At 42.3% G+C, this 27294-nt stretch overlaps 1 protein-coding gene across 5 annotated transcripts in view; it reads left to right on the top strand.

The window, feature by feature from the left end:
* usp34 (ubiquitin specific peptidase 34) overlaps positions 1–27294 on the top strand; it is a 289864-nt gene that overhangs the window by 99763 nt on the left and 162807 nt on the right. For 3 of the 5 annotated variants that reach the window (XM_070889640.1, XM_070889639.1, XM_070889637.1), the window contains exons 20-26: positions 2285–2367; positions 5143–5297; positions 5720–5833; positions 10355–10457; positions 13913–14072; positions 18180–18306; positions 25214–25361. In XM_070889640.1, the coding sequence (XP_070745741.1) occupies positions 2285–2367; positions 5143–5297; positions 5720–5833; positions 10355–10457; positions 13913–14072; positions 18180–18306; positions 25214–25361 (890 nt within the window). The remainder of the gene's footprint in view (positions 1–2284; positions 2368–5142; positions 5298–5719; positions 5834–10354; positions 10458–13912; positions 14073–18179; positions 18307–25213; positions 25362–27294) is intronic. The other 2 variants (XM_070889641.1, XM_070889638.1) reach the window with 1 other exon arrangement.

Here is a 27294-nt window from a genome sequence, read left to right as displayed (position 1 = left end):
TATATGTTTCTATGAGGTCCCCTCTCATTCTTCTGAACTCCAGTGAATACAAGCCCAGTTGATCCAGTCTTTCTTGATAGGTCAGTCCCGCCATCCCGGGAATCAGTCTGGTGAACCTTCGCTGCACTCCCTCAATAGCAAGAATGTCCTTCCTCAGGTTAGGAGACCAAAACTGTACACAATACTCCAGGTGTGGCCTCACCAAGGCCCTGTACAACTGTAGCAACACCTCCCTGCCCCTGTACTCAAATCCCCTTGCTATGAAGGCCAACATGCCATTTGCTTTCTTAACCGCCTGCTGCACCTGCATGCCAACCTTCAATGACTGATGTACCATGACACCCAGGTCTCTTTGCACCTCCCCTTTTCCTAATCTGTCACCATTCAGATAATAGTCTGTCTCTCTGTTTTTACCACCAAAGTGGATAACCTCACATTTATCCACATTATACTTCATCTGCCATGCATTTGCCCACTCACCTAACCTATCCAAGTCGCTCTGCAGCCTCACAGCATCCTCCTCGCAGCTCACACTGCCACCCAACTTAGTGTCATCCGCAAATTTGGAGATACTACATTTAATCCCCTCATCTAAATCATTAATGTACAGTGTAAACAGCTGGGGCCCCAGCACAGAACCTTGCGGTACCCCACTAGTCACTGCCTGCCATTCTGAAAAGTACCCATTTACTCCTACTCTTTGCTTCCTGTCTGACAACCAGTTCTCAATCCATGTCAGTACACTACCCCCAATCCCATGTGCTCTAACTTTGCACATCAATCTCTTGTGTGGGACCTTGTCGAACGCCTTCTGAAAGTCCAAATATACCACATCAACTGGTTCTCCCTTATCCACTCTACTGGAAACATCCTCAAAAAATTCCAGAAGATTTGTCAAGCATGATTTCCCTTTCACAAATCCATGCTGACTTGGACCTATCATGTCACCTCTTTCCAAATGCACTGCTATGACATCCTTAATAATTGATTCCATCATTTTACCCACTACCGATGTCAGGCTGACCGGTCTATAATTCCCTGTTTTCTCTCTCCCTCCTTTTTTAAAAAGTGGGGTTACATTGGCTACCCTCCACTCCATAGGAACTGATCCAGAGTCAATGGAATGTTGGAAAATGACTGTCAACGCATCCACTATTTCCAAGGCCAACTCCTTAAGTACTCTGGGATGCAGTCCATCAGGCCCTGGGGATTTATCGGCCTTCAATCCCATCAATTTCCCCAACACAATTTCCCGGCTAATAAGGATTTCCCTCAGTTCCTCCTCCTTACTAGACCCCCCGACCCCTTTTATAACCGGAAGGTTGTTCGTGTCCTCCTTCGTGAATACCGAACCAAAGTACTTGTTCAATTGGTCCGCCATTTCTTTGTTCCCCGTTATGACTTCCCCTGATTCTGACTGCAGGGGACCTACGTTTGTCTTTACTAACCTTTTTCTCTTTACATATCTATAGAAACTTTTGCAATCCGTCTTAATGTTCCCTGCAAGCTTCTTCTCATACTCCATTTTCCCTGCCCTAATCAAACCCTTTGTCCTCCTCTGCTGAGTTCTAAATTTCTCCCAGTCCCCAGGTTCGCTGCTATTTCTGGCCAATTTGTATGCCACTTCCTTGGCTTTAATACTATCCCTGATTTCCCTTGATAGCCACGGTTGAGCCACCTTCCCTTTTTTATTTCTATGCCAGACAGGAATGTACAATTGTTGTAGTTCATCCATGCGGTCTCTAAATGTCTGCCATTGCCCATCCACAGTCAACCCCTTAAGTATCATTCGCCAATCCATCTCAGCCAATTCACGCCTCATACCTTCAAAGTTAGCCTTCTTTAAGTTCTGGACCATGGTCTCTGAATTAACTGTTTCATTCTCCATCCCAATGCAGAATTCCACCATATTATGGTCACTCTTCCCCAAGGGGCCTCGCACAACGAGATTGCTAATTAATCCTTTCTCATTACATAACACCCAGTCTAAGATGGCCTCCCCCCTAGTTGGTTCCTCGACATATTGGTCTAAAAAACCATCCCTTATTCTATAACCAAAATCTTTTTTGTTCGAACTTTTATTAATTTTATTGGAAAGCTTTTATCATGAAGTGTTTGTGTATATATAGTACTAAAATAGAATGAGTACATGCTTTCATTCCTGGATTTCTGCATATACTTGAATATATAAAAACCTTAAAAATAAGAATGAGGTAACTAAGATCAGCATTTTCTTGCTAATGTATCAACACTAACTCTACTTTTGCTGGCCATTTCAATATAGGTACAGCCATGGTGCAGAGGTGCAGGTTCGCCTGCAATTTCTGACGTGTGTTTTTTCAACTCTGGGATCTCCAGATCATTTTAGTAAGTGTTATTTTGCTTCTTTAAGTAACAAGTTATTTTTGGCTTATTGGCAACATTGTGGTGTAGTACTGGGCCACATTGACCAGAAGGTCCTAGACTTGATTACTGATTTATATTGAATAAGCTCATCTCTGCCAAGATGGTGGGAGCATGGAGCGAAGGTGTGTGATAAATAAGTTATGCCAGATAAACAAAACTTGGGCTTTGAGGAGTGTAGAAACTGGTGGTGGTCTTCACAGAACGATTTTGCAACAAATTGCAAGAGTCTGGATATTCACCAGCGCTGCAATGATATATATAAACAAGCAGGCAGTGACAGGCCTCCTACATCTCTGATATGACACCTCAGTCATCATAGTCTAGCCATTCTTTTGGGTTAACATTTCACACAGGTGGAGAATGTCATGGCAGATTCCTTGAACTGGCTGAGGGTCCAATTGCATGAGTTGACCTAGAAGTATCCAGATAACTATTGACTGATGAAATTACCCAATGATTGATTTTCTTCTAATTTTTTGAAATAAATTGCTGCTGAGTTTTGGCAGCACGAGGCCGTACGTTTGAGTTACAGAATTAATCATCTTTCCTAGCTTGTGCTATTTTCATGATTTGGGAGGAAGGGATGACCATAGTTCTGCTGATTCCATACTGGCTGAGGAAAGCTTGGATCTTGGATTAGTTGGAAGCAAACTTTGATTAGGAATTACAAATTGCTATTGACCAAATCTGTCCCCTAGAATTAAAGGGTAAATATGACTCAATGCCCCAAGAATCTTCAATTCTCAGTGTGGCTTTTATAGGAATTAGCCTAACTATGTGAAGATTTCTTCTCTCCATTTTTGCCATTAGAAACTGTATCAATTCTAAAAGCTTAATTGCAAACTGCAAGCCATTTGTTCATTGCTACCAGGATATTGAGTACAGCTGGTTAGGTTATGACAATCTGACCCTTTTAATGCGTTGCAGTCTTCAACTACTCAGGATCTCACACCCAGCTCTGTTGCAGTCTATTGTCCACCTCCAACAAGAAATTCAGTTCTTGAAAATTTAGTTGTATTCATATTCATGAAAGATGCACAGAGAATTGAGTGGTTTATGTGGCAAGTAACATGCTTTGAATTTGAATCTCATTTTGCATAAACATGTTGGAGTTATTTAAACTTCAGTCTTTTCCAGCACTCGAGAATCAGCCTCGTGTATGATGAACCCACATTATATATTTGGTCTAAGACCAAATTGAAGATTAGGTCCCCAAGTTGTGCTTCAGTTATCTTAGGAAGTCAAATTGTCAGACTTATCTACTGTAAATTGTTAGAGAGTCGGCGGTGGCCCGAGGGGGGAGGTTGAGGGCCGAGGATCTGTTTTGCAGGGGAGCTCCTACCCGACGTCTTCTACCCACATCTATATCCTGTTGCTCAGATACAATAGACCCCCATAGGGGGTCTTAAAGACAAATCCCCAACCCCCCGAATCCCAAAAGTTCGGGCCTACCTCAGGCCTTTCGCCACACCGCACATTGGCGACTCCCGGCTGGACCTCCTGTGGCGACTCTACACGACTTGGGCCTCCCTGCTGGACCTCGTGCAGTGGCTGGGTGACTCGACGCAACCTGGACCGACTGTGCGGCTGTACCTGGCTATCGGGCCTCCACCTCCTCCCCCTGGACCTCTCATTTCCCACTGATGGCGTGGCCTCCTCTCCTCCTCCAGCACGTGATGAGTACAATGGCTGTGACTCCCCTGCCCCCCATCCTGAACCCCAGTGCACCGCTGCGCCCCCCCAATGCCTACCCCCAAACAAGCCTTGGACCACCTACCACCAAGGGCGCTACCCAGCGCCGGGCCTGCGGCCAACACCTCGCTGTAGGCAATTAGGCTCATATTAGCAGTGCCTGGTCTCCAGTCGTCCTGGATCCCCTTGCCACTGGACCAAGACCTCGCTCAGCTAAGCCCGTGTGATAGCCGGCGTGCAACGATCACCGCTCGTTAAAAGAAATCACACACGGGCATCCTCCACTCCTCTAACATGAAGTTCGGGACCTGAAACGTCAGGACCCTCATGGACAACCCCAACAGCGACAGACCGGAACGCCTCACTGCCATAATTGCCCGGAAACTTAGACGCTTTGATATCGACATCGCAGCCTTAAGCGAGACCCGACTGGCATGGGAAGGCCAGCTCAAGGAACAAGGTGGAGGTTACACCTAGAAAGGGAAACCAGAGGCAGAACGCCGCCTCCACGTAGTCAGCTTGGCCATCAAAAACGAGCTGGTCGACCGCCTCAAAGATCCCCCCTGCGGGACTAACGAACGCCTCATGTCGCTTCGACTCGCCCTATCCCGGAACCAATGCACCACAGTCATCATTGCTTACGCCCCAACACTCGATGCAACAGATGAGTGTAAAAGTTGCAACATTTCATACTCTCAGCACCCTGAGTATAAAAAAAAAAATACACTCCATCCATAATCTTTTTATATCAATAAAGTGCTATTTCTTTGTTTTTAAAACATGCAGTAAATATTTTTTAGTATCAATATGTACATTGAACATTAACCAACCCCTCATAAGACACATTATGGTGTTATGAAATTGATGCCCATTTTGGATGGTAGTGTACCACTTTGCAGTAGTTTATTTTGAGACTCCATGGGAATACAAACCTATATTCAACTTGCACTTATCTTTAAAGTGTAGATTTAAAAAATGTACCTGAAGTATTTTTCTATTCCCCACCCCAAGAACCCCACCTGTAACATCTGTATTTTACGTTAGGGCTAAGTCTTGACCAGGTGGATATCTTGTGGCACTGCCTAGTGGAGGACCCCGAATGCTATGATGACGCATTGCACTGGTTCCTAAATCAGGTTCGCAGTAAAGACCAACATGCTATGGGCATGGAAACATACAAACATCTTTTTTTAGAAAAGGTTAGTGAAGCTTTGCAGTTTACATCCCTGGGTATTGCTATAATAGTTTTTATTTTGCCTGTGAACAGCAGTGGTGTAAACTTGCATACATTTTTATTAGCTCAAATCATTAAGCCCTGCCATTTTGCAATTTAGAAGATTGCTATTGGGAATGTCATTAACATTGTGCTAGCTCATGTAACAATTTATAGATAAATTAGAAAATCTTTCATTTGTAAATCAAAATTCAAGCAGGTGACTGCAGGCTTTTCTTTATGTATATAGATATGTGTATATAATGGATGAAATGCCAATAAAGAGAAAGTAGCTAGAAAATGTGATATGTATTGTGTAACACATTTTGCCTTATCCATTATAGCTTATAATAGATGCCAGTTTCAATTATTTTCTCACTATGTTAAATTGTATATTATATACTTCAGATGCCGCAGTTAAAACCAGAAACTATCAGCATGACTGGTTTAAATCTATTCCAGCATTTATGCAATTTGGCCCGTCTTGCAACCAGTGCTTATGATGGTGGTTCCAGTTCAGAGGTGAGAGAAAAATAAAAATTGCACTGGAGAAATTTCTGTGCAAAGCTGATATAAAGCCCAATAAGCATTGGGCAAAGTAATTTGAATGTAAAATAGTTACCACTACATTTCCTATAATTGCTTTTACAGGCCTTGAGTGAGTGAGTGGTATGTGGTTGCCAAAATTGTGCATTATATTTAAAACATTTCACTAGAAATTGCCATAGAACAATTCCGTCCGGAAGCTGTAGGAAATGTTAACTTGTGATGCTTGAGGCTGGCTGTGAGTTGTCTTTTAGTTTCTGGCATGTGAACTAACCACAGAAAACTTTGACCATTTTCGCTTTGAAAACCAGAAGCGCCTTTTATAGATGATTTTAAGTATCTTGACAAGAATTTTCAACCATTTGTGGTAGATTTGCTCCCTGATGGTCTGTCAGTGATGTCAATGGGAACAATTTTTTATAATCTAATAAAAATTCTTCAGCAAATACAGAGCAATTTTTCCACTCTAAACTGGTGCTTGTTGGTACAGTTCACTTTATTTAAAAAAAAAAATATGTATTTTACACACACTTTTGCATCTATTAATTGCCCACAGACAATTCTGTGGCACCTCACCTATGAAACTATATTTCGTATAGTGGTGTTGGGTACCACGTGTTGGGTACCATAGTGGTAATCTCAAATCAATCATACCATCAACCTGATATTCATATACTATGTATGCGTGGCTCAGTAACATGGGCGGTGGTGCTACCTCCTAAGCAGGGAATCTAGATTTCTTCCACTTTATATTAAACCGTAGAATCATAGGGCCTAAGTTTCCACATGATTTGCGCCTGATTTTTTTGAGCAACTGGTGGAGAACGGACTATCTTAGAAATCGCAATTCTCCACATTTTTTTTTCTGCAGTTCTAGTCAGGTAGAACAGTTCTACTTTGGAACAGAATTTTTTCTTCAAAAGGGTGCGTGTCCGGCCACTGACGCCTGATTTCAAAGTTTCCACAGTGAAAATGTACTCCAAACTAAGTTAGAATGGAGCAAGTGAAGATTTTTGTAGAACTGAAAAAACCTGTTCTACACATTAAAAAATCAGGCGCAGGTTACAAATTAGGCGTCCAGAACGAGGTGAGGGGGGGGGGGGAAGGGAACTCATTAAATTCTACAATAAATCCTTATTTATACTTCTACAAATATTATACAAATAAATCCAACCTGAATAAACATTTATAAGCAAAGAAAAGATTAAATAAACCATCTTCCTACCTGTGTGAAAGTGCTTCAGGCACGGAGGATGCTGCAGTCAGCCTGAGGCGCCCGTTGCGGGGGGGAGGAGGAGGAGGAGGAGACAGTGAGAAGGCTGCAAGTGCTGATGTGCTGATGGCAATGTGCTTTTATTAAAAAAATGTTCAAAAATTAAACAGCTACAAAGAACTACAAAAATGGCCGAGTGCCAATGTTTTTTTCACACTGAGCATGCGTGAACGCTCCAACGCGCACGCGCAGCGTTGCCGGCAGGAAAAAACTAATTTAAATAGTACCCGCCCCCTCCCATAAGCCCCGCCCCCTGGGCGCCGCGCCAGGCAGACAAGGAGCTGCAGAACGCTCCAGAATCGCGATTTTTTTTTTTAGGCGCCGTTTTAGGCGCGAAAAATGGGCGCCCAGCTCGGAGGGGCGCCCGTTTTTTATCGTGTGGAAACTTGGGCCCATTGAATGGTTATACCACAGAAGGCGGCCATGTGGCCTGTCGATCCTGTGCCGGCTCTGAGCTTGTCCTTTTCCCCGTAGCCCTGCAATTTTTTTTTCCTTCAGATACTTATCCAGTTCCCTTTGAAAGATAAGATAAGATTGAGTCTGTCTCCACCACCCTTTCAGGCAGTGCATTCCAGATCTTAACCACGCGCTGTGTAGTAATGTTTTTTCTTGCGTCGCCTTTGGTTCTTTTGCCAATCACCTGAACTCTGTCCTCTGATTCTCGACCCTTCTGCCAAGGGAAACAGTTTCCCTCTATCTACTCTGTCTATTTCTATACTTTAAAAGTCTTACGCTGATAAAAGCAGGCCTTGCGCCTGCTTTTTTTCCAATCGTAAGAATTTGAAGGACATTTGCTGGGCAGGAGTTGAGCAAATAGCCCAACTCTTCGCCTGAGGAGGCCCTTTAGTTTTACATGCGTGTGATCTGTCAACAGAATTTTTGACGGATCGCAAGTGCCGGGTTTGGGCACATGCGCTTTGCATGCCTAAACCAGGAACTTGCGGGAACCCCATGGGCACGTGCGCACCTCATAAGAGGAGTGGGAGTACGATTTCAGGCCCAGTATTTCTGTGATGAGAGTAGATCTTTCTAATAATGATCTGCCAGAGCTTATTATTAAAAACAAGGGCATACAAAGTGGCAGAAGACTGGGAAACTTTTAAAAGCCAGCAAAGAATGACTAAAAAAATGATTAAGTAAGGGAAGATAGACTATGAAAGTAACCTAGCACGAAATATAAAAACAGATAGCAAGAGTTTCTACAGGTATATAAAAAGGAAAAGAGTGGCTAAAGTAAATGTTGGTCCCTTAGAGGACGAGACCGGGAAATTAGTAATGGGGAACATTGAGATGGCAGAAACTCTGAACAAATGTTTCAGAGGACACTAACAATATCCCAACAGTGGATAGTCAAGGGGTTATAGGGGGGGAGGAACTTAACACTATCACAATCACTAAGGAGGTGATACTCAGTAAGATAATGGGACTAAAAGCAGATAAATCCCCTGGACCTGATGGCTTGCATCCTAGGGTCTTAAGAGAAGTAGCGGCAGGGATTGTGGATCTTATTGAATGGCGGAACAGGCTCGAGGGGCCATATGGCGTACTGTTCCTATTTCTTGTGTTAACAAATTGTAAAGTCCTGTCCCCTCAGTACAGATTCACACGAGGCATGTAGTGAAGTCAAGGTCACTCTGGACCTGCAACTTTATTTCACAGCTCTGGAATGCTGCACTTGCCTGAGACCTGTCCTTATATACCTGTCTCTTGCAAGTGCACCCCTGGTGGTAAGGTATGCTGGTGGTTTCAGGTCATATCTTATTACAGTCATGTATAGCATGTTAGGATACAGTTATATATAATAATGTAAGATACATGACACAAATAAACTGTCCATTTCTTTTGTAACTTGTGTCATTACTATCTTAACTTTTTACTTTAGAGACTTTTTCAGCTAGCAACTGGAGTGTGTATCCCATAATGAAAGATTGTTAAACATGATATCCTTACAGGTATTCTGAACGCCAACATTTCTGAGCTAAGCCCAAGAAACTGCAGTGGATTGGGAAAATTGACCCCTTATCCTTCCATATGGAAAATGAAAAGAATCCATATGGAAGGATAAGGGGTCAATTTGCCCAATCCACTGCAGTTTCTTGGGCTTAGCTCAGAAATGTTGGCGTTCAGAATACCTGTAAGGATATCGTGTTTAACAATCTTTCATTATTTACTAAGCATCATTATGGTTTAGATATTTTAAAACTCTTGACAGATCTATCCTTATTGCCGTGTTAGTTCCATAGAAGAAGAAAGACCTATTACAGTTGTAATGTATATGGATCAGGCAAATTAAGAGATAGCTGATTGGGTATATTCGTTCTTAAAATGAAAAGAATCCTTCATATAATCTCTGTCCAACTGTTCTGTCCACTTTGCTGCACTGTAAAACTCTCCAATACGTGTTTCTGACATCAGCTCCAACGTTCTGCATATATTTTTAATGATTCAAAATAATTGCACCACTGTGATGTGCTTTTGTATGTGTTCTTGCACTTCTGGGAAAACAACTGATCACAGTTAGAAGGAACACACCATTAATAAAGCACGGGAAAGGAGAGACTTCAAAACTTCTTAAAAGCATTTATTTTGCAATTCTTCCTATTGGTAAGCTGAACTTGTATATATGCTTTCCATTTGAGGCCAAGTCATCATGGATTGCTTTTAGAAACCTAGAAAGTAGGTGCAGGAGTTGGCCATTCGGCCCTTCGAGCCTGCACCACCATTCAATATGATCATGGCTGATCATGCAACTTTAGTACCCCATTCCTGTTTTCTCTCCATACCCCTTGATCCCTTTAGCCGTAGGGTCACATCTAACTCCTTTTGAATATATCTAATGAACTGGCCTCAACAACTTTCTGTGGTCGAGAATTCCACAGGTTCACAATTCTCTGAGTGAAGAAGTTTCTCCTCATCTCGGTCCTAATGCTTTCCTGTTGACTGGATTAGCACCACGGATAGGCCTATAGGCATGTTGCCAACCTCTTCAATGTCTGAGAATGGGGAGGAGAAGAATAATGGATCAAGTAGAAGTTTATTTTTCAAAAGGATTGTTTCACTATTTTGATGTATATTTTTTCAACCCCTATGAAATTATTTTGAGTGGTGAAATCACCATCCATGTTAGAGAATGATAAATACTCTTGCTTCTAAAATGCATGGAATTTGATGAGAATTAGTACATACCATTATATAGATATAAAAAAAGTGTTTTTTTTTCAAAGCAGCTTTGTGGAATGGATCAACTCTGGGGCATTGCATTAAGAGCTCAAACAGCTGATGTTAGTCGGGCAGCTATCCAGTACATCAATTCCTATTATATTAATGGCAAGTAACCTGTTTTTATTTTTACCGTCTTAATTATCTTAGAACTGATAGCATACAATGCTTTTCTAAACCATGAAATGTAGATTTTTTTTAAACATTGCATGTTTGTCTAGGAAATTACAAAATTTGAAAGCACTCAAAAGGTTGGTTCTTTATTGGCGTGGAGTAGGGAAAGAGTAGACTGCAATGAAAATGTCATCTCACTTGTAGGCACTATTTTTGCTTTATTATATCCATTTATATATCTATAGAATTAAATATCTGGTTTTTGCACACTTCCTGTCCGCCATTTAACTTCCGGTTACGTTTTTGTTGTATTTTTTGCCAATTTCTCATAAATTCCAATGTCCACAATGGTACACGCCTATGTAAAATCTTTCACTCTGATTACATAACTTAGCCACTGCCTTCCAACAATTCTCTCAATGATTTCTGGTTTTTTTTTCTCCATCTGCCATCTTTTTGCTCCATTGATGAAATTTCTAATATCTAAAATGTGTTTAACCAAAACAAAGAAATTACTTATTTCATCATGATGTGATTTAAAAAAAACATTTGTTCATGGGATGTGGGTGTCGCTGGCAAGCCCAGCATTTAATGCCCGTCCCTAATTGCCCTCGAAGATGGTGGTGAGCCGTCGTCTTGAACAGCTGCAGTCCGTGTGGTGAAGGTACTCCCACAGTATGTGAGGGAGCGAGTTCCAGGATATTGACACAGCGATGATGAAGGAACAGCGATACACTTCCAAGTCTGGATGGTGTGTGACTTGGAGGGAAATGCGGAGGTGGTGGTGTTCCCAAGCGCCTGCTGCCTTTGTCCTTCTAGGTAGTAGAGGTCGCGGGTTTGGAAGGTGCTGCCGAAGAAGCCTTGGCGAGCTGCTGTATTGCATCTTGTAGAGAGCACACACTGCAGCCATGGTACGCGGGTGATTGAGGGAGTGCATGTTTAAGGTGATTGATGGGGTTCCAATCAAGCGGGCTGCTTTGTCCTGGATGGTGTCGAGCTTCTTGAGTGTTGTTGGAGCTGCACTCATCCAGGCAAGTGGAGAGTATTCCATCACACTCCTGACTTGTAGATGATGGAAAGGCTTTGGGGAGTCAGGAGGTGAGACACTCGCCGCAGAATACCCATCCTCTTACCTGCTCTTGTAGCCACAGTATTTATGTGGCTGGTCCAGTTAATTTTCTGGTCAATGGTGACCCCCAGGATGTTAATGGTGGGAAATTTGGTGATGGTAATGCCGTTGAATGTCAACGAGCGGTGGTTAGATTCTCTTTTGTTGGAGATGGTCATTGCCTGGCACTTGTAACATTCGCGCCAGACTTGCCACTTATCAGCCCAAGCTTGAATGTTGTCCAGGTTTTGCTGCATGCGGGCATGGACTGCTCCATTATCTGAGGAGTTGTGAATGGCACTGAACACTGTGCAATCATTAGCGAACATCCCTACTTCTGACCTTGTGATGGAAGGAAGGTCATTGATGAAGCAGCTGAAGATGGTTGGGCCTAGGACACTGCCTTGAATGTCCTGGGATTGTGATGATTGACCTCCGACCACTGCAACCATCTTCCTTTGTGACTCCGGTCAGTGGAGATTTTTTCCCCTGATTCCCATTGACTTCAGTTTTACGAGGACACTCGGTCAAATGCTGCCTTGATGTCCAGGGCAGTCACTTTCACCTCGCCTCTGGAATTCAGCTTTTTTGTCCATGTTTGGACCAAGGCTGTAATGAGGATTGGAGCCAAGTGATCCTGACGGAACCCAAACTGGACGTCGGTGAGCAGGTTATTGATGAGTAGGTGCCGTTTGATAGCATTGTCGATGACACCTTCCATCACTTATATTAATGGCAAGTAATGGCTGATGATTGAGAGTAGACTGATGGGCAGTAATTGGCCGGATTAGATTTGTCCTGCTTTTTGTGGACAGGACAGAGGGCTCAAATTTCCTCAGGAGTTGCTCTTTTTTTTTTGGAGCAACTTGATTTTTCTGGAGTATCTTTTTAGTTGCAATTCTGGCCATTTAATTTGTGTTGTCCTGGATGGTATCGAGCTTCTTGAGTGTTGTTGGAGTTGCACTCATCCAGGCAAGTGGAGAGTATTCCATCACACTCCTGACTTGTAGATGATGGAAAGGCTTTGGGGAGTCAGGAGGTGAGATACTCGCCGCAGAATACCCAATACATAAGTGAGTTAATTAGGTTTTTTCAGTTTTTTTTTTCAAAAGAGGGTGTTTCCAGCCACTTACGCCTGTTTTGGCCATTTAAGCAAGTTTGGCCAGCAAATAGTTGCTCCAAACTAACTTAGGCCAGAATAAGTGTCCACTTTTATGCATTCTGAAAAACCTTGCAGACACTTTAGAAATCAGGCACAGGTAGCCAGAAATAGGAGAGAGGGGTGGGGGGGGGGGGGGGGGGAGGGAAGTTAGAGGATTTTCCAAAGCATTAAAGACTTCACTTAAAAAAAAAAAGAACCATCATCAATAATAAATAAATAATCAATCAATCGATCAAAAATGGGAAAAAAAATCACTCTAAATCAATAAATAAAAAATTAAAAGTTCCTACCTCACCTACTGCAGCATACTTGGTCATCATGTAAAATGCTGATACTATTTGATATACATAGACATCAAAGGGGTAAGTTCTGGCAGGGCTGCTAATCCAAGAACAAAGGGTCCTGCCTCCTGAAAAGAGTGCTAGGTAAATATGTCATTTATGCACGCTCAAAGTAATTTAAATTTATGTACTGGAGTATATTATATAGATTGCCAACATTATTTCCTTAGCACTGCAAACAAAGTGGCCTAAATCTCCGTGTACACATTCCATACTGCTGTGTTACCATGGGAACTGTTGCGGGAGCGCGGGAAGGCAGCGGCCGGCCTGTGCGGCAGGCCATTCGGCCCGGGATCGGGGCTGTGAACATTGCGTCGTCCCTTCGGCCAGGGATAGGGTCGCCCGGAAACAGGACGCGCTGGAAGGGCCAGGAGTTACTGCGCGCGTGCGCAGACTCCACTGCGCACGCGCGCAGTTGCCGGCACTCTTTTCGGCGCAGGACTGTAGCTCCGCCCTCTTGCTGCTTCTGCTGCGCTGCGCAGAGTCCAAAGCAGGCCTGATAATGGTGGAGAATACCGAGGTAAATATTAGGCACGCTTTTCGTTCTAGAAAGTCGGCGGACCTCTCGGAGGTGCGCTGTTCCACGGGTCGGTCGAAACTTGGGCCCAGAGTACCTCAGTTTTGCATGTCCCAGCTCCTCAGCCTACAGACCAGAGAAACTTCGGTGCTCAAAGCAACTTTACTTCCCTGTTTCCTAAATTGCCAAAAGTTTTGCTATTATCTATAAATAATATAAATCAAAGGATTATATAGAAATAAGACCTGCGAGTATGAGTTTACAATGAGAACTGAATTATGTCTGGTCCATCTGTTTTATTTTAAAACACCAATGTTACAGGTAAAACTGGCTTGGAGAAGGAGCAAGAATTTATCAGTAAGTGTATGGAGAGCCTTATGATGGCATCAGAAAATCTTGATAAAGAACCTCAGTCCAGTCTTACTATCATTGAAAGGGGACTCTTGATGCTGAAAACACACTTGGAAGCATTTCGAAGGAGGTAAAATAATTGTTATAAAAAATTCATTTGTTTAAAGGTCATGTATGCTCCCTGTGCTATTTATCTTTCATTTAGTTCAAACTATTTATACACTTCTGCAGACTACAACTTAACCAATCATTAGCTCTTATGGTTTCTCAAAACAAACTGGTTTATGTGAAGTACTACTGGTTTGCTCCTTTTATTTTGTATTATCACCACCAAGATTCTTTGGTTTAATCCAGGTGTGTTTGTGATGGCTGAATAAGCATTTAATATATACACTTTTCAATTAGACACTCTAGCAAATATCCTAATTAATTACTGATTAACCTCTGACCACAGTTGTAAAATTGTTTTATTTTTGCTTCATACAAGATATTTGAATTGTTTATGAATTTCATCACATCGTTGTGAGACATGGATTGTTCAAGAACTCTGCCTCGCTCCATCTTTTTAATAGGCTATATTACCTTTTTTGGGGGGGGTGGGGCGGGGTTTATCATAGCTGAGCAAGTCTTGTCTTCATTATTCACTAGACTGCACTGAACATCAAATCAGACTAGGAATCTTGGCTGTTTTCTTTTCACCGCTGTCACTTAAGGCACTAACGTTAATTTCAGGACACCATAGCAATTACCACAAATTTAAGTGTCTTTCTATGGTGTATAGATGCTGAGATATGGAAGCCTTTTCTTAAGCTATCAGACTATGGGCCAAACTTTCCTTTCAGTTTTGGCGATTTTCTCGGCGGTTCAGCTGTTTTTCTGCCCGGCGAAAATTTCCCCCTTAGTTTTTCAATAGTATCGCCCAAATCTCTCAACGCCCACTGACGTGCACCGCTGAGAAAATCGCAAGGGCGTAAGTTTGGCCTCAACGGAAGCCCATTCAGATCGCCGAGGGAACTGCCCTGTAAAAGCTGCTTAAACAGGTCGGTAGTTGAGTACTCTGCAAGGAAAAACAAGTTAAAGGTTCTTTTTTTTTTAAATTATAAAAGTGTCTTGGGAATATTTTTGTGAAATTTTTTTCCCCCCTCCTTAGGCTCAACTGCAGCCTCGGACTAAATTTTAAAAAAAAACGCTGTTTTACTTAGTTTCCCCTTAACCCAACATCTGTGGTTGTGAAGATGTTGGAGTCCATTATTAAAGAAGCAGTAGCAGGACATTTGGAAAAGCAAAATTCGGTCAGGCAGAGTCAGCATGGATTTATGAAGGGGAAGTCATATTTGACATTTGCTAGAATTCTTTGAGGATGTAACTGACAGGGTGGATAAAGAGGAACCAGTGGATGTGGTGTATTTGGACTTCCAGAAGGCATTTGACAAGGTGCCACATAAAAGGTTACGGCACAAGATAAAAGTTCACGGGGTTGGGGGTAATATATTAGCATGGAGAGAGGATTGGCTAACGAACAGAAAACAGAGAGTCGGGATTAATGGTTCATTCTCTGGTTGGCAACCAGCAACTAGTGGGGTGCCGCAGGGATCAGTGCTGGGATCCCAACTATTTACAATCTATATTAATGACTTGGAGGAAGGGACTGAGTGTAACGGAGCCAAGTTTGCTGACTATACAAAGATGGGAACTGGTTGTCAGACAGGAAGCAAAGAGTAGGAGTAAATGGGGACTTTTCAGAATGGCAGGCAGTGACTAGTGGGGTACCGCAAGGTTCTGTGCTGGGGCCCCAGCTGTTTACACTGTACATTAATGATTTAGACGAGGGGATTAAATGTAGTATCTCCAAATTTGCGGATGACACTAAGTTGGGTGGCAGTGTGAGCTGCGAGGAGGATGCTATGAGGCTGCAGAGTGACTTGGATAGGTTAGGTGAGTGGGCAAATGAACGGCAGATGAAGTATAATGTGGATAAATGTGAGGTTATCCACTTTGGTGGTAAAAACAGAGAAACAGACTATTATCTGAATGGTGACAGATTAGGAAAAGGGGAGGTGCAAAGAGACCTGGGTGTCATGGTACATCAGTCATTGAAGGTTGGCATGCAGGTACAGCAGGCGGTTAAGAAAGCAAATGGCATGTTGGCCTTCATAGCGAGGGGATTTGAGTACAGGGGCAGGGAGGTGTTGCTACAGTTGTACAGGGCCTTGGTGAGGCCACACCTGGAGTATTTGTACAGTTTTGGTCTCCTAACCTGAGGAAGGACATTCTTGCTATTGAGGGAGTGCAGCGAAGGTTCACCAGACTGATTCCCGGGATGGCGGGACTGACCTATCAAGAAAGACTGGATCAACTTGGCTTGTATTCCCTGGAGTTCAGAAGAATGAGAGGGGACCTCATAGAAACATTTAAAATTCTGATGGGGTTAGACAGGTTAGATGCAGGAAGAATGTTCCCAATGTTGGGGAAGTCCAGAACCAGGGGACACAGTCTAAGGATAAGGGGTAAGCCATTTAGGACCGAGATGAGGAGGAATTTCTTCACCCAGAGAGTGGTGAACCTGTGGAATTCTCTACCACAGAAAGTTGTTGAGGCCAGTTCACTGAATATATTCAAAAAGGAGTTAGATGAAGTCCTTACTACTAGAGGAATCAAGGTGTATGGTGAGAAAGCAGGAATGGGGTACTGAAGTTGCATGTTCAGCCATGAACTCATTGAATGGCGGTGCAGGCTAGAAGGGCCGAATGGCCTACTCCTGCACCTATTTTCTATGTTTCTATGGGAGGAAAAGCAATGTGTGAGGTGAACACAAAAAAATCTGCAAAAGAACATAGACACGCTAAGTGAGTGGGCAAAAATTTGGCAGATGGAGTATAATGTTGGAAAGTGTGAGGTCATGCACTTTGGCAGAAAAGAATCAAAGAGCAAGTTATTATTTAAATGGAGAAAGATTGCAAAGTGCTGCAGTACCTGGGGGTACTTGTGCATGAAGCACAAAAGGTACAGCAAGTGATCAGGAAGGCCAATGGAATCATGGCCTTTATTGCAATGGTGATGGAGTATAAAAGCAGGGAAGTCTTGCTACAGTTGTACAGGGTATTGGTGAGGCCACACCTGAAGTAGTGCGTGCAGTTTTGGTTTTCATATTTACAAAAGGATGTACTTGCTTTGGAGGCAGTTCAGAGAAGGTTCACAAGGTTGATTCCAGAGATGAGGGGGTTGACTTAAGAGGAAAGGTTGAATAGGTTGGGCCTCTACTCATTGGAGTTCAGAAGAATGAGAGGTGTTCTTATTGAAACGTATAAGATTATGAGGGGCTTGACAAGGTGGATGCAGAGAGGATGATTCCACTGATAGGGGAGACTAGAACTAGAGGGCATAATCTTAGAATAAGGGGCTGTCCATTTAAGAGATGAGGAGAAATTTTTTCTCTGAGGGTTATGGATCTGTGGAATTCGCTGCCTCAGACAGCTGTGGAAACTGGGATATTGAATAAATTTAAGACAGAAATAGACAGTTTCTTAAACGATAAGGGAATAAGGGGTTATGGAGAGCAGGCAGGGAAGTGGACCTGAGTCAATGATCGGATCAGCCATGATCGTATTAAATGGTAGAGCAGGCTCGAGGGGCCATATGGCCTACACCTGCTCCTATTTCTTATGTTTTTATGTTAATCACCGAGAAAACTGCCGAGAATAATGGTGCAAGATCCATTTTTTCACCGGGCGATTATTTTTAACTTAAAAGTAGAAATTTTCACCAGTGTTACTTACAAAATGTTACCGTTTTTTCTGATCGGGCAGTCGGGCCGTGAGAGGCTCTCGGAAGTCCAGACCTATAAATTTTACCACATGTTGAACGGATATCCATCAGTCAGAAGGCACACGTTAGTTTCATAACTTTCTGTTGATTTGCCAACAGACAGCTCGAAGATGTCTTTTTTTTAAAAAGCTGTCATTTACTAAAATTATAGAACAGATAAATTTCATTGGAGTTGAATGCTTTATTTAATTGGTTGGTAACTTGACGCATTCCTTATTACAATTAGAGAAACTGATCATATTTAGCTTTGTAATTAAAGTTTTTAATGCGAAGTGCTAATTTTATGTTCTGAAATAACCAACACACTAAAGGAGAATCGTTATCCAGGATTTTAAACATTTTTTCTGTTAAAGGCACAATACATGATACCTGTTGATAGGAATTTTGATTTTGGTTTGCATTGTTCCCTTAGGTTTGCATACCATTTACGACAATGGCAGATAGAGGGTACCGGTATTAGCAGTCATTTAAAAGCCCTTAGTGATAAGCAGTCCCTGCCACTTCGAATCGTTTGTCAACCAGCTGGACTACCTGATAAGGTATTTAAAATTTTGTGAGAAGCTGCTAAGAACAGTTTCTTTCATTCTCTCTCTCGATCCCCATTTTTACAATACTGCAATATATTTGCATTTTTGTGAATTTGTTTATGTTCCATAGTGTAAATGACAGAGTAAATTGCAGAATTCATTCTTACAAATAAAGAAAAAAAATGGAAATATGAACAAAAACGGAATGTGCTGGAAATGCACATCAAGTCAGCTAGCATCTGTTAAGAGAAAAGAGAGTACGGTTTCTTTCTTAACTCTGAATACAAACTAAAACTGGCTAGGTGCCAGGTTGGTGAAAATTTTTATTCTAAACTCCAGTCCCTCTCTACTTTGTGCATAGTAAAATGCAGCACATGGTCAGGTTGTTATGCAAAGATCTGCCATGTGATCCTAGGTTGAAGTATCCATATTGTAGATCACATTTAGTTTGCATGCTTTCAACCAAATTCAAATGTTTAAATAGCAATGTGTGAACTTCTTTCAACACCATTTACACTGCAGCACTACATTTTTGTTCTGAATTTATTGCTGCATTCCTTTTTTGCTCTGCAATGCTCTTGGATTTTTTTTTAAATGTTAAAGACACAGTATAAATGCAAGCTGTTGTTGCTTTAGCTCAAAGACCAATAAAACTGCAAATTTGTTTGATATCTTTATAGAGCAAAAACTCATTTTGTTCCATTTCATCTGCAAGTTCAATCCCTGCTTTGCCTCTGAGGGCAGTGCCTCCCACTGGGTTACAATTTAATCGGTGCTGCCACCTTGTGATCCCTGCTCCAAGTGGCTGTTCTTCATCTATGACAGTGAGTGTCAGCTGGCAAATTGACTGGGAGCATAACAATTGAGGCCATTCTTGGTCTCTTAATGTGCATGTGCACTTTCCAGCCTGGATACTTGGACAATAACCATAAACTGAGAAACTGGCTTTTTTCCCCCACTCCTAACTGGGGGTCCCACCACCAACCAAGATAAGATCAGCTAAACATATAATTGAATTACAAATTAATATTCTGTGGATGTAGTTCAACATCCATATACTGCTGCTCCTATTATGTTCTTGTAGACAGATTTTTGGATGATAAGGGAATACAGGTTTATGGGGAGCGGGCAGGGAAGTGGAGCTGAGTCCATGATCAAATCAGCCATGATCTTAAATGGCAGAGCAGACTCGAGGGGCCAAATGGCCTACTCCTCCTATTTCTTACGTTCTTGGTGCTCATTCCCTCTGCCCCTATTAAATATTTTTTGATTTAATTCTTGGTATATAGCATGGCCAAGTGATGATGTAGTATTTTTCTTCTCCTTAATTGCAAGCTTTTATAAATTATGATCTTAATCATGGCAACTCAAAACAAGCACTTAAGTTCCAAGCTGACCTCTTAAGTCAATATTTTGCATCTCCAGTTTTCTAAACTTGTATGGCATAATTGGAGGGGGAGACTGAATGAAGGAGGAAGAATATATGCTTTCGTATTTATATTTCATGATGTCTTCCTCATTATTTGCATATATTTAAACATTCTCATACAAAGCTTCTATTTGCCCATTTTTCTCTGACTGTGTATTTTGTTACATCAATTCAGCCTTTGCTGCTATTTTAATCCTTTAGAAAACTGAAGTATGATAACAGCATAAGGCCTTGTATGGAGCAGGGGATGGGTCACGACTACTTAAGTAGTTTCTATGCTGGACCATACTCTTTTATAGGATAGTGTCCCAGTGGTTTGTTTCCAGTTTGGATATCCGCCTACTGATTTGTACATTGAGGTGGAACTACATTCAAAAAATGAGGAAGATTATACGAAAAGCATAGTACAGGTACAACATCCCGAATTCGACAACCTTGGGTCCAAGGCTGTTCCAGTTTTCGGTTTTCCCGGATTTCGCCGATTTTTGGGTATTTCTGGATTTTGGAGCAGAAAATCCAACATCCCGAATCCGGCAACCTCGGACGATTTTTAGGTATTTCCGGATTTCTGAGAAAATCCAACGTCCAGAATCCGGCAACCTCGGGGCCGGGCCGAGTTTTGTATTTATATATGAAAAGGTATCTACTTGAAATATGTAAAGAAATGTACTCAAAGCATGAAATAGAATCAAGGTTTTTATTTGGTAAACAGCACAGGTATGAAACAGACAAAATATAGGTTTTTATTTCGTAAACAGAGTACTGCTATGGAACAGAATGCAGGTACCCTGTAATGCATAAAGAATAATATTCTTCCTGTGATCTACTTCCTAAGTAAGCTGTACAGAAATACTTACAGGTTACAATTGGCTGGAGGTCGAGTTTGAGGGGGCGCTTTGGGTAGAGGGCTCAGCTATGATGTCTGGGGCTGAAGATGGGCCAGCATTAGGATTTTCAAGTGTGGAAATTGCTGGTGTAGTTGTGGGCTGTAGGTCTTAGGCACTCTGCTGCGACACCCTCTTAAACAATTAACATTAGTCGATATGTTTAAGTAATTTGGGCTTTTGTTTGAGTAATTTTTCCTGAATTTTATATACCTGCATTATTTCCTCTTCACTTAAGTTTCGTTGCTCTAGGGCATAAATTAATTCATGACAAAGATTGATAGCTTTGTCAATGGACACTTTTTCCACTTGGTTATCAGCATTGTCATCCTCACTGCTTTCATCCTTTCCCTCTGGACGCAAAACCATACCCACAATTTCTTCATCTTTCATTGCATGCACAACGGGAGCATCATTGTCTATGTCCATGACTTCTGTGACATCGTCTTCATTCAGTTCTAGTGCAGTTTCACAAGTCAGCTCTTTTACATATTCTAAAAGTTCAGCAAATATTTTCTTCTCTCTGTACACATGAATACCTTCAAAGTAATCAGCAGCATCACCGTCATCTTCACTAAACATAGTTGCTGGCCAGAGGTTATGCCACGCATTAGTCAAGGTGTTTCTAGTTACCTCATTCCTCGCATCCGCAGCTGCCCATATGGCATCCTTCACAGAGAAACCTTCGGAGAATGCTGTTATCCCCACCATGCCTCTGTTCACAGCATTAAGCAAACACCTCATGAATTCATTTTTGTAGAGACACTTCATTGATCCCAAAATTCCTTGGCCCATTGGTTTTACCAGTGAAGTTGCATTGGGAGGTAAATAGATTCCATGGGCATTATCCTTTACTAGAAGTTTAGCATCAGGATGTGCTGAGCAATTGTCTAGTAGCAAGAATATTTTGCAGTTTTCTTCAAGGCCAGCTGCTCTACAATGAGTATGCGCCTGGGGAACAAAATGCTTCTCAAATCAGTTCAGAAAAATTACCCTGGTTACCCATGCTCTTAGTGGAATACTCTCACGCTCTTGGAACATCGTGGACGCTGGCTTTTCCTGATGACCATAAGCTTATACTTATGTGTCCCAGCTGCATTTGCATAAACAAGCAATCAATTTATCTTTGGCGTCTTTTACACCTGCTAGCTGCGATTCGTCTGCTCTTGCTAATGTCTTTCTCAGTAAATAGCGCCAAAACAGTGCAGTTTCGTCGGCCTTATAGATTTGCTCAGCCGAAAGGTTTTCATCAGCAATTAGTTTAACGAACTCCTCTATAACTTTCAGCTGCCTCATGATTTGCTGAGACTTTTTCATCGCACACTTTCAATTGCCTGATGCCATGACGCCTTTTAAATTTGGTTAGCCAACCTGAAGAGTAGCCGTATGGAGTTTCAATCTCCAGTTCTGCATGGAATATCTTGGCTTGTTGCATCACCATTGAGCCAGACAAAGGAGTCTTTTCACTTCCCTGTCGCCACCACACTATCATTACTCGATTCAACTCATCACTTTTAGGCTTATGCATAATTTTTCTCTCACTCATTTCTTTCTGAACGGCACGTGCTGCATAAAACTTAATCTGTTCTTTCTGTTTTTTTATATTATGCACTTTGGCAGAAAAAAAATCAAAGAGCAAGTTATTATTTAAATGGAGAAAGATTGCAAAGTGCCGCAGTACAGCGGGACCTGGGGGTACTTGGTGCATGAGACACAAAAGGATAGTATGCAGGTACAGCAGGTGATCAGGAAGGCTAATGGTATCTTGGCTTTTATTGCAATGGTGATGGAATATAAAAGCAGGGAAGTCTTACTACAGCTATATAAGGTATTGGTGAGGCCACACCTGGAATTCTGCGTGCAGTTTTGGTTTCCATATTTACGAAAGAATATACAGGTTTGACCTCCAAAATCCGGAGTTCCGGAATCCGGACAACGGGCCGATCCGTGGCGGGGTCGTCTGGAAACCGGAAAATGTTCCGTTATCTGGACTCCCCCCGCCTCAGTGAAGTGACTTCGCGCGACCCGACCTCACCCTGACCCCCCTCCCTCCCCTTTACCTCGGCTACCCAACCCCACCGACCTCAGGCCAGACAATGAACTCCTCCACGGCGGCGGGGCCCCGCTGCAATCAGGTCCTCGGCGGCGGGACCCGTCCGATCAGATCCTCGGCAGCGGGGACCCGCCCGATCAGGTCCTCGGCAGCGGGGACCCGCCCGATCAGGTCCTTGCCAGTGGGGCCCTGCGCGAACACTTCCACGGCAGCGAGACCCCGTCCGAACACTTCCACGGTGGCGGGGCCCCACCCAGCGACCCGAACAGCTCATCGACGAACATGGCCCCCCCCCCCTTCAGACGTTCCGAAATCCTGGGCTCGGGTGTTTCCGGATTTGTGACATCAGAAAGACGTTCCAAAATCCGGCACAACGCAAAATCCGAAATGGTCTCGGTCCTTATGGTTCCGGATTCAGGACGCTGCACCTGGTACTTGCTTTGGAGACAGTTCAGAGAAGGTTCACTAGGTTGATTCCAGGGATGAGGGGGTTGACTTATGAGGAAAGGTTGAGTAGGTTGGGCCTCTACTCATTGGAATTCAGAAGAATGAGCGGTGATCTTATCGAAACGTATAACATTGAGGGGGCTTAACAAGGTGGATGGAGAGAGAATGTTTCCACTTATGGGGGGAGGCTAGAACTATCGAGGGCGCGATCTTAGAATAAGGGGCCGCCCATTTAAAACTGGTGAGGAGAAATTTCTTCTCTGAGGGTTGTAAATCTGTGGAATTCGCTGCTTCGGAGAGCTGTGGAAGCTGGGACATTGAATAAATTTAAGGCAGAAATAGACAGTTTCTTAAACGAATAAGGGGTTATGGGGAGCGGGCGAGGAAGTGGAGCTGAGTCCACGATCAGATCAGCCATGATATTGAATGGCGGAGCAGGCTTGAGGGGCCGTATGGCTTACTCCTCCTATTTCTTATAAATGGTGGAGATTCCAACACCATACTCCTTACTCAGTCTTCTCACTGAAGCACCTCTAGCTAATCTCTGGAATAGTTCCACTTTCTTGGCATTTGACAATGAATTATGCTTCCTCTTTGCACTACCTGTATCACCCATTGGGGTATCTGTTGGTCTTTTTGACATGGTTGCAATGGTAAACAACACAAATTCTCAATACCTTTTAAATTGGAAAAAACACCACTCTGGTCGGGGTGGGGCCTCATTGAGGGGAGTACGTGGGTCAGGTTGGGTCGGCTCGGGTCACACGTGGGTTAGGTCGGGTCAGCTCGGCTTGCACATGGGATCGTGAGGCATTCCGAAAGGCTCAGACTGATCGTAGGTCTGTAATGTGCCATTTTAATGTCCGGTTTTCGGACAAGATTTACGGATTCTGGGCGACGACTCCTGCAATGCAAAAAGTGTCCGGTTTTCTTGGAATTCCGGATTTGGGACATTGTACTTGTATGACGAAGGGCCATCGACCTGAAATAACACTTTTTTTTTTCTCCACACATGCTGCCTGACCCGCTGAGATTTCCAGCATTTTCTGTTTTTATTTCAAATTCGAGCATCTGCAGTACTTTGCTTTTGTATATTAAAAGCAGGTTGCCTTTTTTTGTATTTGGAATTGTTGGACTCTGCATTAAATTTTCCTTCCTCATTCTCTCTAGCCATTGGTTTTGCACAAACTGGCTTCTTGTTTGAATTTGTATAGTTAAAAATATTTGCATTTGTTGACCTATAAAGGGAAATATTTCTAATAACATTTAGAAGTTTGCTAATAATCTCCCGTACAATTATTTTCTTGATGTGTGATGTTCGGGAGGCTTTCAAAACCATTTTAATGAAACCATCACGATTTCAAAATGAAAAATACATTAACTTTAGTGCAGGTTCGTCCACACTTGATAGGACAGGGAAGGTATCACTTCTAAAATGTTGATTGCTGATTATGATACCAATTTCTTGATCAAAGCATAGCTTTGTTTTCTTGACTAAACAGTGACTACTTTGTGCCAGTGCTGTTATAAAAGGCAGTGGGAAGCATCTGATGGTGGTAGCAATCAATTTGAGTAGATGCAACCTTGGTGATAGTAAGTTGATCACTGACAAATGACATCACTGGATGATGGGAAAATGGCAATACTGGATTGAGTGTTCATTATTGTTTGGAATAACGAACACAACATTGAAAGGTCACCCATCTAAGTTATAGTTAGTACAATCTCTTTCCTTGATTTAAGTATTGCTTTTTTACTTCAAAGGTTGATTAATCATGACTACAACAATTATTGTTTGGATCCAGTTTTTTTTTAAACTAACCTTTTGGTTACAGATTCCAGCTTTGACTTGATTTTAATACTTATTCCTTTGAAAGTGAATTAAGACAAAAATGGTCTGAACCAAAAGGGCTGTACGGATTCAGATTGATTTCTTTCTACCACCACTCGACAATATTCTATAATTGCCAAGTAGGATGTTGATCCAATTAATTATATGTAAAATATTTAATATTTGGAAATAAGTGCAGTATTGAATTGCTTTAGAAATTATATACCCCAAATCTTTATTAAATGCATTTTATCTTCTCTACTTTTACTCTGCAGATGACCATTGAAATGTATCCCAGTGACCAAGTTGCAGACTTACGGGCTGAAGTTACCCACTGGTATGAGAATCTGCAGAAGGAACAAATGAGTCAGCAAGCTCAGCTCCAAGAATTTGGCCAAAGCAGCCGGCAGGGAGATTTTCCTGGTGAGTCAATGGATGAAATGTATATATGTGTGTGTGTGTGTGTATATATTTTTTTAAATATAATTTATTTCTCTCTTCTGGCACATGCACACACCAGGCTTAATGTACTAATGTAGTGTCGTGTAGCTGTTTCCTTTGGGTTCCAGTTCGGATCTGGCAACTCATTCTCTTCCCCTCCTGAAAGAAAGACTTGCATTTATAAAGCGCCTTTCACAACCACCGGACATCCCAAAGCGTTTTACAGCCAATGAAGTACTTTTTGAAGTGTAGTTACTGTTACAATGTAGGAAACGCAGCAGCCAATTTGCACACAGCAAGTTCCCACAAACACCAATGTGATAATGACCAGATAATCTGTTTTTTATGTTGATTGAGGGATAAATATTGGCCAGGACACTGGGGAGAATTCCCCTGCTCTTCTTCGAAATAGTGCAATGGATCTTTTACATCCACCTGAGAAATCAGACGGGGCCTCAGTTTAATGTTTCATCTGAAAAACACTGGGGGCTTCTAACTGTTTTCTGTCCACTTACTTGACGTTCCCTTCCCCTCTCCCTGATCTGTATCCCTGTCATGCGTTCCTCTCCCAACCCGCAATCCTTTATCCTGCACGTGATCTCTGAATCTCCTTCGCAATTTCTAGGTGCCTTGCTCTCTCCATCCTTGTTTGCAAATGCCCAGCTGTATCTTCAACTCCTACTCCCATTCTTTTCGTTATTGTGTTTTTCATTCCTAGAATCATTATAGCACAGTAGGAGACCATTCAGTCCATCGAGTCCGTGCTGGCTATCTGCAAGAGCATTTCAGCTAGTCCTAGTCCCAATCCCCCGCCCTTTCTCCGTTGCCCTGAATTTTTTTTTCTTTCAGGTACTTATCTAATTCCCTTTTGAAAGCCACCATTGAATCTGCCTCCACCATCCTTTCAGGCAGTGCATTCCAGATTATAACCACTCGCTGCATAAAAAAGTTTTTCCTCATGTCTCCTTTGGACCTTCTGCCAATCACCTTAAATCTGTGTCCTCTGGTTCTTGAAACTTCAGCCAATGGAAACAGTTTCTCTCTATCTACTCTGTCTAGACCTCATGATTCTGAACAGCTCTATTAGATCTCCTCTCAATCTTCTCTGCTCTAAGGACAACAACCCCAGTTTCTCCAGTCTATCCAATTAACTGAAGTCCCTCATCCCTGAATCCATTCTTGTAAATCTTTTCTGCACCCTCTCTAAAGCCTTCATATCCTTCCTCGTGCGGTGCCCAGAATTGGACACAATACTCTAGTTGTGGCCAAACCAATGTTTTATAAAGGTTCATCATAACTTCCTTGCTTTTGTACTCTATGCCTCTATTTATAAAGCCAAGTATCCCATATGCTTTTTTAAATGCTTTCTTAACCTGCCCTTCAACGATTTGTGCACATATACCCCCAGGTCTCTGTTTCTGCACCCCCTTTAGAATTGTAGCCTTTAGTTTATAGGGTCTCTCCTTATTCTTCCGACCAAAATGTATCACTTTGCACTTTTCTGCATTAAACTTCATCTGCTCGTGTCCGCCCATTCCAGCAGCCTGTCTATGTCCTCTTGAAGTCTATCCCTATCCACTATACTTACAAGTTTTGTGTCATCTGCAAATTTTGAAATGGTACCCTGTACACCCAAGTCCAAATCATTAATATATATCAAGAAAAGCAGTGGTCCTAGTACTGATCCCAGGCAAACACCACTGTATACCTTCCTCCATTCTGGAAAAACAACCGTTCAATACTGTTTCCTGTCACTTAGCCAATATCCATGCTGCCACTGTCCCTTTTATTCCATGGGCTTCAACTTTGCCTATTATGTGGCACTTTATCAAATGCTTTTTGGAAATCCATGTACATCACAACAACTGCATTGCTCTCATCAACCCTTTCTGTTACCTCCTTTTTAAAAAAAAAT

Source organism: Pristiophorus japonicus, chromosome 9 (assembly GCF_044704955.1).
Source record: "Pristiophorus japonicus isolate sPriJap1 chromosome 9, sPriJap1.hap1, whole genome shotgun sequence".
NCBI classification, from domain to species: domain Eukaryota; kingdom Metazoa; phylum Chordata; class Chondrichthyes; family Pristiophoridae; genus Pristiophorus; species Pristiophorus japonicus.
Note: the sequence above shows the minus strand (reverse complement) of the source record. Positions and strands in the feature narration are given on the sequence as shown.